At 39.1% G+C, this 19050-nt stretch overlaps 1 protein-coding gene across 1 annotated transcript in view; it reads left to right on the forward strand.

The window, feature by feature from the left end:
- The first annotated feature begins 340 nt into the window (after positions 1 to 340).
- plcd3b (phospholipase C, delta 3b) overlaps positions 341 to 19050 on the forward strand; it is a 36531-nt gene continuing 17821 nt past the window's right edge. The window contains exons 1-7 of the mRNA XM_067508965.1: positions 341 to 713; positions 8000 to 8055; positions 8138 to 8249; positions 14076 to 14304; positions 14465 to 14594; positions 14771 to 14996; positions 18528 to 18729. Coding sequence (XP_067365066.1) covers positions 623 to 713; positions 8000 to 8055; positions 8138 to 8249; positions 14076 to 14304; positions 14465 to 14594; positions 14771 to 14996; positions 18528 to 18729 — 1046 coding nt within the window. The 5' untranslated portion in view covers positions 341 to 622. The remainder of the gene's footprint in view (positions 714 to 7999; positions 8056 to 8137; positions 8250 to 14075; positions 14305 to 14464; positions 14595 to 14770; positions 14997 to 18527; positions 18730 to 19050) is intronic.

Below are 19050 nucleotides of genomic sequence, written 5' to 3' on the forward strand. Positions count from 1 at the left end.
TAGTGAATCTAATGCTGTTGATAACATGATTCTCTCCAGAATCTTTTTCTTTATGTACTTACAAATAGATAATAAATAATTTTAATTAAAATTTGATTATCAAATAATATCAATTACAAAATAATCCTCTCTTTCAATTGTCTACATAAGGTATCTATTTTTTGATGCAAATTATTTTACATAAGTACATTCTCTAGGTTACGTAAGTAGCCTAATTAAAAAAAAAATATATATATATATTTCGTCGCTGCAGAAAATGAGGCGACTTTTAACCTGAAAGTCACCTAAGGAAATGGTTATTGTGCTACGTTCATTGACTCCTCCTGTTCTGTGTTGATAAATCCAGAGTCAGTGACATCAGCAGGGGGAGAGCTTGGCCTGCCTCCTGTTTTCTTCTTTAGGATAAAAAGCATGACGAGCAGCCGACAAAGCTCCGTGGATGCGGTGGCTTTCACATTGTTCTCCCGCATAAGCTCAATACAAATTATCCACTAGCCTGACGTCCGCTGCCAGAGAGATAACACCAGGGAAGGCTCCCGAGAAGGCAAGAAAAGAGAGAAGAAGACCTAAGAATAACCCAAGAAGAATAAAGAAGTGGGATCAAGCGCAGCTTTCTTAAAAGATGTTGGGCAACAGAAAGAAAGCAGCAGCGCTGGAAAAGAACAGAGCTGGGACGTCCGAGACAAGGGCCATCGATCCTTTGAGGAATCTGGGTGAGTGTTACGCGTGTGATACAGCCTGCGTGATGTGTTCATTGTCAAAGCATGCAAAGCAATCTATAAAGTGTTACTGATACCTTACTGAACCTTACACTTTTATTCCGTTAACTGTCAGAGAACTACAGTAAAACAAGCCATAGGTCAACAAATTGAGATGCTGATGGTTGTAATAATAATTTTTATTTGAATAAAAGTTCAGCATCTCATGAAACAATCCCATCAGTGAAATCTTTGAACAGAATAAAAACTCCAGCAGTGCTGCCATTAAAAGGCTGACGTTTCTTGCCAAAAACTGAATCAAATGCACATCATAATTAAAAGACTTAAATGTTGTACAGAGATGAGCAACCTCTGTTCAAGTGACTTAACTGCATGTTAAACCACATATTCACAGATGTAAACCTTTAGGATAGCACATCATATTATATGCTACTTAGCCTAAAAGACTGAAAGAATGACTATAGCAATAGATTTATTAATGTAACAGTTGTCTGGAGGTTGGGGGAGCATGGGGGGTGTTTCAATTTATGTCTTCAATACATTATTAGAAAACATAATTTGGTTGTAAATATGTTTTCCTAAAATGCATTTGCCTGTTAAAGAATTATGGACTTAGTAAGTATAGTCCTTGTTGATACACAGCTCAACTCAACATTATGCACATCAGTCATTATAAAAGCAAATTGATTAACATTATTAAATCATATCAAATAAAATTTACAGTGCATTTGGAAAGTTTTCAGACCCCCTTCACGTTTTCAAATGTTTTTGTTGCAGTTGTTATGTTAAAAAGAAAAAACTGAAATATTACATTATTCAGACAACTATTCAGACCCTTTAATCATTACTTTGAAACTCTTTTGGTAGCAATTTTCAATTCTTTTTGGCTTTGTACACATTGATTAGGGAATTTTCTGCCATTTTTTTGCAAATACCTTTAAACTCAGTCGAGTTGAATGGGGACCGTTGGTGGACACCCATTTTCAGGACTCTCCAGAGATATTCAGTAGGCTTCAAGTCAGGGATCTATGGAACAGGTTTTCACTGAGAATATCTCCGTACTTTACTCCATTCAGCTTTCCTAAAAACCTGAACAGTCTCCCAGTCCCTGCAGCTGAAAAGCATCCCAACAGCATGATGCTGCCCTCACCATTACTTCACTGTAGGGAAGATATTGGGCAGGTGATTAGCAGTGCCTGTTTTCCTCCAGACATAAAACTTTAAATTGAGGTCAAACAGTCCAATCTTGGTTTCATCAAACTGGAAAATCTTGTTCCTAACAGGCTTTCATGTGTTTGGACCGAGGAAATGCTTCTGTCTAGCCACTCTGTCATAAAACCCAGTGAAGCTTGTCCTTTCTGGAATTTTGTTCCATCTCATTTTGTTCCATCGCAGTGTGCACCTGAATGTTTTGTAGCCTTCCCCAGCTCTGTGCCTTGCAATAATCCTGTTCTCTGAGGTCTTGGCTTTTGTTCTGATACACTATGCATTGTCAGGTATGAGGCCTTCTATAGAGAGGTGTGTGTCTTGAGTATGTAAGAGTATGTAGAAATGTTAAAACATTTCAGCAACGATTAAAGAAATGGAAGGCTCCTGAGCTAAATTTCAAGTGTTGTTGCAACAACACTTGGTCTGAATACTTAATTGCATGTGATATTTCAGTTTTTCCATTTCATTCATAAGCAAACATTTCTAAAATTCTGTTTTAACCTTATTAAGGGTATTAAGGGTATTTATTAAGGGTAAGGTATTGAGTGTAGAAATAGAATCAATTAGAACAATTGTAGTATCAGGCAGCAACAAATCAAAATTGAAAAAAGTTTACTTTTTTCAATTTTGATTGGTCTGAAAACTTTTTGAATGTCAATTTAAACCTATTTAAAGTTCATGAGGCTGCCAAAACTTTAGAACCACCTCTACCTATAATACACTCCAGTGCAATGCACTTTCACCTCAATAACAACAACATAGTAGAATTATCACCTTTCTGTTCTGACAGTTTCAACCTAACCTAGGTCATGTCAAATCGCTGGTATCCAGCAAAACTATAGCTATAGTCTTTTCGTTAGAGAAAATCGTGGTAATTCTGACCTAAAAGTCCTGATTAAAAGTAATTCTGAGGCTAAATCATTATAGGAGTCATTAAGAAAGGTAGAGCGGTTGTCCACCAATTTTGCAGTTGTTGGTTTGATCCCCGACTACTCCGGTCACGTGTTGAAGTGTCCTTGAGTAAGACGTTGAACCCCAACTTAGTTGCTCCCGGTGAGTGCTATGGAGCCCAATACCAGCTGCATAGCAGCTCCCCCATCGGTATGTGAGTGTGTGAGGTTGTGACTGTAAATAGGTGAATAAGAATCAGTGTAAAGTGCTTTGAGTCCCAATAGGTAGAAAAGCGCTATATAACCATTTACCATTCAATATGTTATAACCCGGTACAGATTTTTGTTTTGTTTTTTGTAGTTTTGTACCTGCATAGTTGATGGCTACAATTATGAATTAATTCAAATGCCAATCCTAGGGTTGTGGGTTCAAAAGCACCATTACATGTAAATTATTAGTGTACTGCAATACAGCACTTTTCTTAAATGGTAAATTATCTGCACTTATATAGAATTCTTCTACCTTTTTGGTATCCCAAACGCATACTACTTCTCACAAACCCTCATGTCAGCTGCTCTGCAGCTGGCCTGCCCTCAGCGGGAGTGATTAAGTCAGGGTTCAGTGTCTTGCTCAAGGACACTTTGACATGTGGCCAGAGGAGCCAGGAATTGAACCCACAACCCTCAGATTTGTGGAATCTGCTCTACCTCCTGAGCTACAGTCTTTACAAATAGTAAAATATTATTGTAAGTTTGTAAAGTACTATTGCAGGGGATTAATGTACGCTCTAATATCATTTACTGCCTATAACCTAATGAAACTTTTACTTCAATACAACCTGAAAACCAGTGTTTTGAGTACTTTTTTCACTACCTGCTGCCATAATATGTACCATATTGTTTGTTTTGTGGCCTCTCTTGACTGAGTAAACATCAGCAACTTTGTAGGCATGTAATACAGCATTAGTTGGTTAAATGCACCACACCTGCATCTTTTTAGTCAAACCACATGGTTTCATCACGACAACACTGTTCCATGATGGTAGCGGTGGGGGTGAGCCTGTGTTGTGCGATCACTTTAAAGAGGGCAATCTGGTTCTAAGCCACACTAAAATAGCTTAGCTTTCACAAACACTGCTGCATACACAAACTTAACTCCTCCCTCTGGTGCAGCATGGCTGTTCTCATTTACAGTAGGTCATGGCCGCACAAAGAGTGTATGTATGTGTGTGTGTATCTTTCCAGTATCAAGATACCTTTGTGCGTGTAGTGACCCAGCCCTTTGTAAACCACAGTGAGACTTCTGTTGCAGCCGCTGATTCCTGCTTACTAAGCCTAGGATTCAGCGCCTTCTTTGAACATGAGCATAAAGGCAACACCACAGCTATTTAAAAGCTCCCTTTGAATAGAGGAAATAATTATTTACAAGAAATAGAATATCCAACCAACTCACTTTCCCGGTGCACATATTTGTACAGTTTGTAAATGTTTGGACTACTGTGTTATCCAGTGTTTTTTTTCTGTATTTATTGTTTTCTACATAGCTGATATAAAACATTACATGCTATGCAAACAAACAAACTATTCAAAAAAGATGGTCCCACTAAGCACAAATCAGATCGGAGGATGTTTCCCTGCAGAATACTGTGCTAACCTGTTGTAACCGGCAAGTGAACTAATAAAAGCACCTAGTGAGGATGTGTGTCCGCACTTTTGACAGGTACGTTATATGTATATGATAACAAATCCACAGAGGCCCTTTAGAGCACATGTGTAGCATTTCCTCATATGAAATGTTGAGATAACCAAAATTCCCTTTTAGATATGCCTTGGAATCCTGAGTTTATCCAGATAATTTCCAAAGGGGCTTATGTGAGAAGACAAACATCCTAGTCAGTTGCAGATTTTACCCAGTGAGCTCCCAAGTACAAAATCTGATTGGGCGCATGTGAGAAAAGAGCATAGCAATTAGATAATAGTAATTATCTAAAATTCACCACAAGTGAGTGGCTTTGTTGATGACATCTATATCCAGCAATTGCTGCAAAAGCAAACCTATGCAAAAACCTGACAGGGAAGAACACTCACTTGTGTGAAAACAATAACAACAATGGCTTAACTGAGAGATGATGAAATTCAATTCAATTCAATTCAACTTTATTTATATAGCGCCAATTCACAACAAAGTCATCTCAGGGGGAAGCATGACTATAACTACTGTAACTATAAGCTTTATCAAAGAGAAAGACTTTAAGCCTAGCCTTTATTTTGTAAAGTGACAACTACGGGAGAGAACATACACAGTTAATGACATACAGTGGTGAATTCATGTACTTCTGTTGGTAAGACATTGAAATTGTAAAAGAAATTCAAGGAACAGTAAGTCACATATGAGCTATGATGTGCTGTAAACAAATCACTGATTTCCGTAGCATAGATGTTTTACCCAGGCACCACCCCTTGCCCAGATTAAATGTATTTAAACACAAGTGAAAATGCATTTCACACGCATCTCCTCATGCTACAGCACCAGAGAGGCATTTAAATCTGAGCCAGGGAGCCATGAAATGAAAGTAAAAGCAGGTCTGCCAGGTCACAATTATAATTATTAGTTTTTGTTGTGTTTCGTATAGCCTACATTGATTTGAGTGTTGGTTTTGCACATGATCAGAAATTATAGTGTACAAAATAAGCAATCCAAAATAAGGGCATTGGTTCAGATGTTCAGGAGGAACCCAGTAACCATTTATAACACAGGTCTGCCATAAACTGGAACACCAGTGTCAATCTTCTGTCAAGTAAATTTTACATCCCTATAGTCTGAAAGGCAGCTGTCCAAGAAAGACTCTCCTGCTGCAAAGGTAACACCTTAAAGCTTGACCAAATTTTTTAGCTGGCCACATGGACAAAGTAGAAGACCTTCTGAAGGAAATTTTTATGGTCAAATGAGACAAAGATCTTTTTTTTTTCTGCCTTATTCAGTTCCAACAACACTGACTGCATTTACATGCACTAAAGTAACCAGTTTATAACTGTATAGTGACAGAAAACTCTGCTTTTGGACTTTTCTTTGTTTCCTTTTTTTGGCTGTGTTCATGTTGCAGCACAGTGACAGCACAAAGTTAAAGAGAGGGGAGAGATACGGTTAATATATACAGCTGAAACTAAATACAAACTGAACCATGGTGGAAAGTGTCGACCATAACCTGGTTAGTTGACCGCAAACACAAACCAGAGCTTGTTGAGGAATAGATAAAACCGTTTTTTTGAATGAACTTTTCAAAGTCCTACTAAAATTATGTGAAAGTCAGGCCTTTGCTACAAAACTAATTTATAACTTAACATTGATTCTTTACGTTTTTCCAAAAACTTGTTGATTGCACCAAAAATGTCTGCAAGTGACATTCAACCAAATACTGAGTATGCAATATGTATATTTTTGTGTGTTATAGTACGGCATCTACTATGATGGATATTCAGTAAGTAAGAGTGTTTTAGTGTTGAAGTTAACTGTACACTGTTTATTACTAGAAACAGAATATAATAAAATGTATTAAATATAAGTGCAAGTGCTTAAAGAATGAAACTCTAATTTTGAATAGAATAGAATAGACAACACATCAACTGATCTCGATAAATTAATATTTATTGATTTAACTACTAAGATAAATACAGGTGATAGATAGTTGCCATAATATACAACATAATATGCATCCTTCATTACCCAGGCAACCACAGCATGTGGTGTTCAGCAACCGACAAAGATGAGACTAGCCATAAGCAGGAAGGTGAAGCTCTGAAACGATTCCCTTTAGGATGTCTGCAAACAAACTGAATAATTGGCCATGACCCAATTTAAGATTAAGACTGAATCAGGCTTTAACAATTTAATTACTTGGTATAAACACAAAAGGCAGTTCAGTCTATTACTTGAGCAAAAGTTAAACTTGTCTTCCATAAAACTTTAACAATGAATTTAACAACAAATGAGAATAAATCATGATAACTGTACCTCAAGGTTACAAAGTTACAAAAAGAATAAAATAAGTAGAAGGAAATTTACTAATTTTGTGTGGATTCTCTTTTACTCCAGCTTGCTCCCACAAACCGAGGAATCTTAGTTGCCCAGAGGTGTGAATGTGAGTCTGTCTTTGTGTGTCTCTCTGTGTTGACCCTGATATAGACTGGTGAACTGTCCAGGGTGTACCCTATGACAGCTGGTATAGGCTCCAACTCACATCTGACTTTAGTAGAGCATGGAGAGGCAGGGTTGGGTGGAGCAGAGTTGAGTGGAGCTTTTTTCAAGTCTCAAGGATAAGAGACACTAAAACCAACAATATACTCTGGTTTAGTGTCTGTCAGTCTGCAGCATAAATTATTTTGTTCATCTGTGCTATAGACCTTTATTGTCGAAAACAAATTATCCAGACTAAATTATCAGTTTTCAAAAATGTGACATTAGCGGATGTTTGTTACAATTTGTTACTATGAGTAGATCAGATTTGAAAGATCTCACATCTGGCTTTCTAACCGTCAACAGCCCCTTAAATCCTAATATAAGCAATCTGCTAGTTCCCCTCAGTTTATTTCAATTTAACTTCATTTATATAGCACCAATTCACAACAAAGTCACCTCAGGGCACTTTACATATTAAAGTCAAGACTACTTGAACAAGCCATAGGCAACAGTGGAGAGGAAAAACTCCCTTTAATGGAAGAAACTTCCAGGAGAATCAGGCTCAGACTCTGCCTTGACCAGTTTTGTAAAGTGGAGAGATAAACTAAAAGAGCAACAAGCCAATCCTATCATATTATAATTGTCTCTCACTCTCTATTGGCTATCTCCACACCTTGTCATGTCCTAGAGCTTCTTCCACCAAAATGTCAAAATGCATCACTCATAGAAACGATATAAACTGTTGGTGAACAGGTGAGCAAGGTGAACATACATTATATAGCTATCATTTAAAAAATTTGCTCTGCTCCTTTTTGGCTATCCTTTTTACCTCCTCACCCTCTGTTTCCCCTCCATTCTGTCACCATTATCCTACTTTTACTACTATGGGACTGAAATCAGATCAGGAATGTGTGTGTTCACTGCGATTATGAACAGCGTCAACTGCAGTTTTCATGACATCAGATCTGAATGTAACCCCAGCTTTTTGTTGCTTCTCTTTTAAGGAGTTCAGGATGATGAAGATGTGAAACTGATGTTGCAGGGCTCCAGTATGGTGAAGGTAGTACTGATTATTAACTATTAGCTGATTGTATAAGCAACACAATAATTAATTTTAATGGATTAATTTGTCATGTGTGAAGGTACGCGCACCTCGCTGGCAGAAGCGGCGAACTCTGAAGCTGCTGGAAGACGGTGTCACTATTTGGTGTCAGTCCCACAAAACCTCTAGTCGGGCCAAGGAACAACAGTCCTGTAAGTGTTTGTGTTCTTTTACAGGATGTGAATCAGAGTCCATTTATCAATATATTTGAATTTAACATGGCAGAAACACACACTGAATAACCTGCAGACCTTTTAACATACATATGACAACCAGAGTTTAAAAGAAGAGGAAAATGACACATCTTCTGTATCTTGATTTATAACGGTGTGAGACAACACAGGTGATATGTTTCAGAAATAAATAATTAAAATCTCTTGTGTTAAAACAATATTAACTAAGAGGCTTAGGAGAAACAGTCTAGTCAAAGAAAATAATTTTCCTTTACAATTGGCAGGACTAAACTACTTATCTCTGTTGCTGCTAGGTGGTACATTAGCATCTACTAGCATAACACACTTAAATCGTAGAACTCACCATAGATTTGTAAAGTGGAACTGGATGCTAAATCAAAGCATGGTGCCCATGCATTTCAATAAAAGTTTCTCAATGGAACATAGACAATGGAAAAAAAGTATTCTTATGAAATGACATGGACTGGAATGCTTGCATTTCTTATGTATTCCAGCCTTTAAAAGTACCTGGATCATTGTCAAACTAATAACGACCTTATGCCTCTTGGCTTCCCATATAAGTGGTGATAAAATTATTGAATTGGATTATGGAACAAATGGATTAAATTATGATACTAAGTAGTTAATTCAAAGGGTTGACATGAGTGATACTCCGAAAAATGTAATAATTGTTATGCCACTCAAACTGCTTTTGGGACTAGTGTCGATCACTTGATCAGTATGGACTGAAGTACTGACAGGTAGGGAGAATGTATTGTATGAAAAAAAACCCATGGAAAAACCAGTCATACAAACAGATACATTGTTGTATGGTGAGTAGAGTCTATGACACCACACAGTGTATTTCTGCCTGGTCTGTGCCATCTATCTATCCCTCCAATCTCAGAGGTGGAAAGGTTATGTGACAAAGACAGACATTAACAGAAGAAGAGTTATAAAAGAATGGTGTTAAGCTACCAAATTAACTCCCTACCAGAAATGTGCATTTTGCTTTCCTGATAACTGCTGTTGAAATCGCCACCATATATTATCCCCCAAAGTCATGTCAATATCACAATTGGGGTGGAGCCCTTGGATGAGGGTTTGGCTCACCTAAACTTTTAAATTCAAGCTGACATAAACCGACAGCCTTACTGACAAAAATCAATTCTTACTCATTATGGATAGCTAAATAGATATTTATGTTTATTTGTGTTAAATATATGTCTTTTTATATATACATAAATATATGTGTGTGTGTGTGATATATATATATACACACACACACACACTATAAGATATCAATAAATTAAAAAGTTTAAATAAAATAATAATCATAGTACTATGAATAAAATACTTGAGGTGTCCCAAAAAGACCAACATATGTGCCTTTATTGTCAATACAGGAATGATTTGATGATAGGATTGATTTTGATATGATTTTTGACAACACACTTGGTGTGAATAGAACTTTTCCACAAGTAAAGCAGAACAGGGAGCTTTATGACAATCTTAGGGGCACTGAGTTTGCTAATCAAATCAAATCTCATGAACGTGTTTCTCATAAAAACAGAAAAAAGAGACACAAAAGCAAAGAACACTTATGACTAAACAGATAAAAAAAAAACAACAAAACAAACAAAAATCTACAATTTCATATTAATCCTAATCCTAATCCGTGACAGAAAAAAAGTTGTAAGGACCCATGAGGAGCTTTACCTTACTTTAAAATTAGTTATGTAAAGCCTGTTAAGTCATCTGTGGAGGGGCCCCACCCAGAGGTTAAGAACCATTTCTGAATGATAATTGTTAACAAGTGGCCCTTTTCTTTGTAAGTGGTTCCAGAAGAGCTCAGAGCTGACTGGGTGTGTAGGTTAAACATTTCTGTCTATTTTTGTTCACTTTAAATGCTACTTAGTGCTCTGTACAGTCACAGACTCCCCCCTTTCCTCTGCTATCTGAGAATAACACACGGTGTCCTGATTATAGAGCGCATTTATTTCAGCCTAAAAGCCTGCTGCTCCTGCTGTAGTTCAAACAGTCAGATTATAGGACCTTATATACTGATGGGTGTTGGCCCCAGAGTCTGAGGTTTGGTGCTGTATAGTTACTAGGTTTGCTTCCCAATACAGTACAAAGTCAGACTGTCAAGATTAGATTTGCCATGTGGTCCTGTGTGTATTTGTGTGTACAGGTTAGAGTGTGTTAGTAGGCCCTAACTTTAATCAGAATTATAAGTGTGTGTTTTGTATATTTGGCATATGTGTATTCGTATGTTCACATATGTACGGTTATATACATCTAGGAAATGTATATGGATGCTCTTAAATTGATAAAGATAAAATATGGGTTTACTGGACATGAACATGGCTTCTGCTGCCTGAGGTATTCACAAAACACGTGATTTCGTGGGGTAATCTTTCTAATGTATTTATGGGTCTTGGTTGTTTCATCCTGACTAATGGCTTGGATGTTCATTAATCCTCTGCCTCCTCTCTTCTGTTGAGAGTAGTCTCAGGATGCTGGATTTACTGTATTGTAAGGAGCTTCCTAGTTGTTGATATAAGTGGCCCTCCTTTTTTGGCCAGTTTTTTATGCTATTATGGTACCTGATGACTGGCAGGACATAGGTGTTAATAGCTCAGACTTTGTTTTTGCCACAGTGACTTCCATAGATGACTTCCCAGAACTTGCCCAGGTCTCTGTAGGTATTTGCCAATGGGGGCTTTCCTTGCTGTGTCTTCTTGGGTGCCATTGGAGAATCCCATGGTACATGTAGTGGTCCTCAACATCTGCTATGGTGTACTCTGATTGTACACTCCCCTCAGTTGTAGATCCTAGTGGTGTGGATTAGTAACTTCATGTCTTGTTTATGTCTGGTTCTGATCAGACATAATAGGATTGCCTTGCCAGGACAGAGCTTCTCCTTAGTAAATGCCATACTCAATGTTGACTCATGTAATTGGCTTGAACGGTTGTTTCCCATTGAGGTCTTGATTAAAGGTTGCCTTCACTGATTTTGAACTTGGTTTTCTGGTTCTACTTTGAGGATTACATGTACATAAAACTTCCCTTTGACTTCCCAATGTTAAAAAAATCTCTCTAATTCCAGCTGAAAATTTGAAAAAAGGAACCTTCACTAGAGATTATGTCATCTTGTTGCAAATACTATGGATTTTGTAATCAGGGTCAACCTTCTTTTGCTGAGTTTTTCCAGATTACATAATCTGAACTCCTAATGACCATCCATCTTATTTTTAGCGGACAGTTCAAAAGCCTTCATCCCTGATGGTATGGAGGTGCATTAGTGCCTATGGCGAGGGCAGCATAGTGGCCACGTTTTTTCAGGGAAGGCCTTGCATATTTCAGCAAGACAATGCTAAACCACATACTGCATCCATCACAACAGCACGGCTTCGCAGGAGAAGCGTCCAGGTGTTGAACTGGCCTGCCTGCAAGTCCAGACTTTTCACCATTTGGCTCATCCTAAAACGCAAAATCACAGCACTGTTGAGCAGCTAGAATCCTGCATAAGACAAGAAGTCCTCGCAAAGAGGCCTGGAACCTTGCCTTTCAGTCCAGATTTGTCCAGCTACTAGTAGGATTTTTTGAAATATGCTACTTCGTGTATCTGGTGGTACATACTGTGCAAGGTTTTGTCTGGGCTCCTGCGCTTCCTTCTCTTGCTTCTCAATTTTGTTATGTTGTAGCCTTATGCTACAGTTTTGTATTTAATTTTTTTTTCTCATTAATCTTCGCTCAGTACCCCATAGAGACAAAGTGAAAACATAGTTTTAGAAATGTGTGTAAAATGTATAAAAAATGTATAAAAAAACTGCAGTGTTTCTATATTATGTTTGTTGGGCTGGGCACCTATCAGCAGTATTGTTTTCAGTTTTGTTTTATTAGGTGAGTTAATGATTCCCCCACTTAAAACAAAGTTAACCTGAGCAAACACAATGGAATGGAAAGAAGCAAAAAGGTGATCCAATACCTAAGTAATTCATGTGAAAAATATTCACCCTCTATAGTTAATACCTAGTTGAGGTCTGGATTTTGACTAGCCCTTATTAGACTTTTTTGTATTCCTTTTGAGTCACTTACTCACTCTCTTACTCTTATTTTTAGGATCATTGTCTTGATGCATAATCTAACTGCAACTAAACTTTGGCTCACAGACTGATGAGCTGACATTTCTTCAGTAGAAAGCAGGACACATTTTTCCCTCAATTATAGTGAATCTCACTGGCCCATATGCAGCAAAGCATCCCCAAATCCATACTGGTATGTTGTTTCTTTCTTTAATCACGTTCTGTGTTTGGTTTACACCATGTTAGCAGTGGTTGTTACTGCACCACTATCCAATGATGCTGCATGTCTACTGCATGTCAAAAATATCAAGAGCACTTGGTGCATTCTTGATGGCATTATATCATCTTTAATCGTCAGTGAGTAATACCACTTTGATTAGCTCTATTTAGCTGAGCGATTCAGTACATAGGAAGACACCAGTTTTAACAATGCCAATACAACTTGTACTAAGTTTTTATCACTTGCAACATAAACAAGGTGTTAACTTGGACTGCAAATTCTCTTGTGTGTTGCTGGAAAAGCAAGTGTGATTCAGGATCTACCTCACAACATATCTTACAGTTGCACTCACCTGGGGTGAGACTATGAAGGTAGAGGGCACAGAGGTGAATTTGATGGTCTTACTTGGACTGTTGGGACAGAACAACACCTACTACTTAATCCGAGGCATTGACCTCAATGATGAATTGGTGTTCGTGATCAGGGAGTGTCAGAATCAGGGCTGATGTGAATTGGAATTTAAGGAGCTGAAAAGCTTTGTCTTCCTGTAGGGTCGAGGTAAACTTTCGCTTGGTGAATGTTATCTAAGGCAGTGTTTCTCAAATAGGGGTACGTATTGGTATGTATATTTGGTGGGATTTATTTCAACAAGTTTTTTTGCAGGGAGAAATTACTCAACAGTGGCATGAAGCCAGTGCACCTCCAACAACATCTAAGCTCAAACCATCCATGTCATGTTTGTAAGCCACCAGAGTTTTTTTTAAAGAACTTCAGATCTGACTTCAGCTCATAACAAGAAACAATGTGAAAAATATCCACAACATAAGCCAAAGCACTCAAGGCTTCAAGGGGTGACTGTGACTCTGAAGGTAGAGTGGTTGTCCACCAATTTCACAGTTGTTGGTTAAATCCCCAGCTCCTCTGGTCACATCTCATAGTGTCTTTGAACAACACACTGAACCCCAACTTAGTTGCTCCTGGTGTGTGTGTGTGTGTGTGGTTGCATCAGGAACGGTATCTGGTGTAAAATCAACATGCAGATCAGTGAGCTGCATATTTAACCCTGAATTTATAGAATAAGATTTATAATTTGTGTGTGCTGAAAAAAATATTTTCTCGGAAATGTAGTGTGATTTTGTGTGTGACTTTTGTCACAGTTTGGATGTAAAAGGAAAAAAGGAAAAAAAGTTTGTATTTCTGGGGCAAGAGGAGAGAGTCGGGAGATTGTCAGAGAGGACGCTGGTGAGAAGTTAGAGAGCTGCTGTCATCTATGCACTGCTTTTATATAAGTGTCTTTCTGGCCCCTCACTCACATGCATTATTCTGCTGAGAAAAGGTGACTCAGTCGGACTGTATTGATTTCTCTCTGATTTAGCTCTTGCCCACACAACATTTGATTTATTGATAATTACATGGGGCATTTCTTGTGCTATACTTATTTCTACTTCTTCTTATTTAATATATTTCTCTCTGTGCTTTCTTTCACTCCCTCAGTCTCTGTAATGGATGTGGAGTGTGTTCGGGAGGGTTGCCAGTCAGAAACATTGCAGCAGATGGTGGGTTCTGTGCCTGAGAACTCTTGTATGACAGTGGTCTTCAAAGGGCCTCGTAAGAGCTTGGATCTGGTTTGTCAGAGTCAGCAGGAGGCTCAACACTGGTCTCGCGGCATCCGAAAGCTGCAGGAGAGGGTGGAGAACATGACTCAGAAAGAAAAACTTGACCAATATCCTGATTTGCGTTCATTTGAAATTGTATAACTGCTCAAAGTGTACATGGGAAGATAACATTGCCAAGAATAAAAGCCCAAAACATTGTCATACATTTAAAATCTCAAACTCTAATACCACCAAGTTCTTTTGACCTTGACTATGTTTGTGTGTCACCTGGATTCATGCTTACCTGAGTCGGGCTGACCGGAATCACGACGACAAGATGAGCTATGAAGAAGTGCAGACACTTCTGCGAATGATCAACATTGACCTGAGTGACCACTATGCACAAAACCTCTTCCAGGTGACTGACTACATGCTAAAATGTAAAAAGTATATTAGGTAATTGAGGGTTTTAAAATTATATTTAAACTTGTGTTACTTTTACATTTCATTGTAAGAGATGCCATAACACATTTGAGCTAAAAAATTGATATTCATAAGTGATGATCTGTGTCTCTTATTGTGTTTCCTTGGTAGAAATGTGACCGATCGGCTGACGGTCGTCTGGACCATGGCGAGATTGAGATCTTCTGCAGGGAGCTGTTAAGGAGACCTGAGCTGGATGCTGTATTTATCCGCTACTCTGCAAATGGTTGTGTACTTTCCACTGTGGACCTGAAGGATTTTTTAAAAGACCAGGGGGAGGACAGTTCACACATTCATGCCCAAAGCCTTATACTCACATATGAACTCAATGAGTGGGGTAAGTAAGTAAGTAACACCAAAATGCCAAAAATAAAAAAAGTTTTGAAATACCTACACACTTTTATATTTTTTTTTATCTTTTAATGATTTTAGTTAAACACAAAAATGAGCAATTCATTTTAAACATATTTGAGCACAGGATAATAGACATACAGATGTAGCCATTGAAAGTGTCATTGATTTTGTGTGCGGTATATCTGCGATACTCTACTGGTGGCATTCCTTTAGGAATGCAGTGTGTTTGAGTCAGGAAAAAGGCTCATTAAATCCATCTAGTTCATCTTTTCATCCACCAGGTGTCGCAAAATGTCGTCCTTGTTCCCAGTCCACAGTAATGAATCTTATTGTCTGTGGATGTATTAAAAACTTCTTGGTAAAAACTAGTTTTTAATCTGATCTGTCATAACTCTGTGTTTATGTTGACTTTGTCAGATGATACGATGGACATTAAGTTTCCTATAGATTATGGTTCTATCTCTTTAACGTAGGTTGTGAAAAGATTATCTTACTGTTTCATATATGTTTAGTCACTCTGTCTCCTGAAAGGTTCATAAGCAACTAAACTGCAAAATCATTTTGAACAGAAGATTTGATATTTGGATTATAGCCCACTGCATCATGTCTTGAATGAATGAATCAATACCTTTACAAATGGAGCGGCTCACAACTGCTTCCCTTAACTGCCTCAACTGTCTGGGAGGTGTCGCCCGAATGTTATGCAGTTCTCAGCTCCTTATCAGCAGCCCCCCTTCTCTCGTTGCCTGCTATACATTTCAAAGTAACCATCCCTGTTTAAGCCACTTTCTTGCAAATCCAAGGTAAAACCAAAAGGTGATACCCTGGATTTGTGCTTGACCTGTAGGTATCACGACTGAAGACAGCACATTTTACATTTACTTGTCACTTGATGGACACTTTTATCCAAAGGTACAAGGTAGGAAAAATCTAAATTAAAGAGAAAACATGATAGCAAAGTGGTATCAGAAGATGTTTTCATGTTTTATGAAAACAACCACCAACGTCAAATCATTGAGCTAAAGTGTCACTTTTTTTTGTTTACACCAAATTATCACAGTTGTTGGAGTTCTAAAGATGTCACCACCATATACAGCAGATACCTGTTTTCCTCTGCGGACAGAGGACATGGTGTTCTACTAGAAGACGATATATTTCCCACCTGTGCACCCTACAACATCAGAAAGATCAGTCCCTACCTCACTGAATATACAACCCAACTTATTGCCCAGGCACTGGTCATATGTTGTCTTAATTACTGCAATGCCGTGTAAATGGAGTTACTGTTATGCATAATACAACCATTGTAGATTGTGCCAGCACTTCTCATTTTTAATTTCCTTTAACTCTGGTTACTGGAAATCTGCGTTACGTGCAGCAGCAGATTAATCTGACTTCTCCTCCACTATCACTTGAGTCCTCAAGGGGGTCTCAAGTCCACTATCATCTCCTTCGTCTTGTCTGTGTTGAGGGTGAGGTTATTGTCTCCACACCATGACATCAGACTGGTCACCTCCTTCCTGTAGGCTGCCTCGTCACCGCTAGCGATGTGTCCTATCACTGCGGTGTCATCCGCGAACTTCAGGATAATGTTGTCCTTGTGGGAGGCGACACAGTCGTTGGTGAACAGGCGGAGCTGTAGTCGATGAAGAGTATCCTTCGGTATGAGTCCTTATTTTCCAGATGGGAGAGGGAATAGTGGATGGCAGCAGCAGGACCTGTTGGACCGGTAATCATACTGCAGGGGGTCTATAGTGTTTGGTATGCTGCTGTGACTGTGGGCCAGCACCACTCTCTCGAAAAACTTCATGATGATTGGAGTGAGTGCCACTGGCCTGTAGTCATTCAGGCAGGTGGGTGGGTTCTTGTTGGGCAGGGAGACGATGGTCGTGGTCTTAAAGCACGAAGGAACGGTGCACTGGCTAAGGGAGAGGTTGAAGATGGAGGTGTGAAGAAGGGGAATCAGCCAGGTGGGGCCCGCTCAGGAATGTTGTCTGCTTTTCAGGGGTTGATCTTCCTCAGAACTTTGTGTACCTGGCATGTTGAGATGGTTGGTGGAGGGGAGGGGGGGTTAAGTGGTCCAGGTGTGTGTGAGCCCCCTCTCATCAGTGTAGCTGGGGCCCTCAAAGCGGGTGTAGAATGCGTTGAGGTTGTCCAGCAGGCTGTCTGTTGACATCACCTCAACAGACAGCCTCTGTTGAGGTGATGTTGTTGGTGGTGGTCCTGTAGTCTGCGATGTGCTGCAGGCCTTGCCACATCCGGCCTGAGTCAGCAGTAGAATAGAAGCTGTCCAGCTTCTCTCTGTACTGCCTGTTGGCCACTGTGATTGCTTTTCTCAGTCCATACTTTGCAGCTTTGTACTCAGTCTCATTGCCTGATCTAAATGCAAGAGAGCAAGCACGCAGCATGTGACGTACCTGACTGTTTATCCAGGGCTTCTGGTTTCTGGGCACGATGTTATCGACACAAGTGCTGATGTACCCAGTCACATACTCAGCATAATCCTGTACGCTGACAGAAGAGTCATCCAGAGAGGCTGCAGCTTTAAACACATCCCAGTCTGTCAGAGCAAATCAGTGCTCTCAGTCTCTGGGGTCCAGAGTTTAAACTGTTTGGTGACAGGGTGTGCTTGTTTCAGTCTTTGTCTGTAAGCAGGGTACAGGAACAAAGAGATGTGTTTGAAGTGGGTGCAGGGTGCAGCCCTGTATGCACCACGTATGTTGCTGTAAACATGGTCCAGAGTGTTGTTATCACAGGTGGGAATGTCCACATGCTGGTGGTTTTTGGGGAATACAGTCTGTAAACTACACTTGTTGAAGTCGCCAGCAACAATAAAAACTGCATCAGGATGAGCCGTTTCTAACGCGCTGATGACGTCATGGAGTTTGCCGAGTGCTGCCGTAGGGGGATGTAAACAGCGGCTAAAAACACAGCAGTAAATTCCCTCGGTAGATAATAAGGACGGCACTTCAGCAGTAGAAAATCTACATCTGGTGAACAGTGTTCATCAATCGTCTGTATATCTCCACACAACGAGTTGTTGACAAGCACACACACCTCCCCTTTAGCCTTACCAGACGCGGCCGTTCGAACGCCTCAGTGAACAGAGTGAGTCTGTAGCTGAATGGCGTCCTCTGGGACTTTGTCTGAGAGCCAGGTCTCGGTGAAAATCATTATCTGATCCCCAGAGAAGATCGTTGCTGACTTTTACCAGTGCTGTTTCTGTACTATGATGAACTCCAAATCCTGCCTGAAAGTATATATATGACTATGAAGTCATAATAAAAACAAATTGACATTTACTTTTTAATAGAGGTAAAGACATTTTCAACAGGGAGATTGCCAAAGCCATTACTATTGCCATTACTTTTTATGTTGGATCAATAAGCCAAAGTAGCAAAAATGTGTATTTTTATTTTACAAACTACTAAAACTAAAATTACTTTCTACTTTGTTTAGTTTTTAATAATTCATATCCTTTATTTACTTGTTTTTGTGCCTTTGCCCAGTACAGCTCAGAGGAACCAGTTCATGACTCCTAATGGCTTCACCATGTACATGCTGTCTAAGGAAAATTGTGTGTTTAACCCAGAACATGCAAGGGTTTACCAAGACATGAAACAGTCACTGGCACATTACTTCATTTCTTCTTCCCACAACACTTACCTCACTAAGGACCAGCTGACTGGGGAGAGCAGCATAGAGCCATACATAAGGTAAGAATGAATAGGGCAGTACATACTATGTACTTTAGATACATGTGTATTGTTTTCTGAATGAAAGCGACAATCTACGTATGTTAATATGCTTTTTAGCTTGCTAAGGTAGGAAGAGCAATCAGATAAGAACTACTGTGTGCAATTACAGGGTTTCTTCTCTACTTCTGAAGTCCATACAAAAAGACCCATTACATTCTACTCCAAAATTATTGGCAGAGCAAGATCAGTTCATTTATGTTTGTTGTACGCTGAGAACATTTGGGTTTCAGGTGTATATGAAATGAAAGTTCAGAATTTCAGCTTTCATTTAAAGTAAAT

The sequence above is a fragment of the Channa argus genome, chromosome 7 (assembly GCF_033026475.1).
Source record: "Channa argus isolate prfri chromosome 7, Channa argus male v1.0, whole genome shotgun sequence".
Lineage (NCBI taxonomy): Eukaryota > Metazoa > Chordata > Actinopteri > Anabantiformes > Channidae > Channa > Channa argus.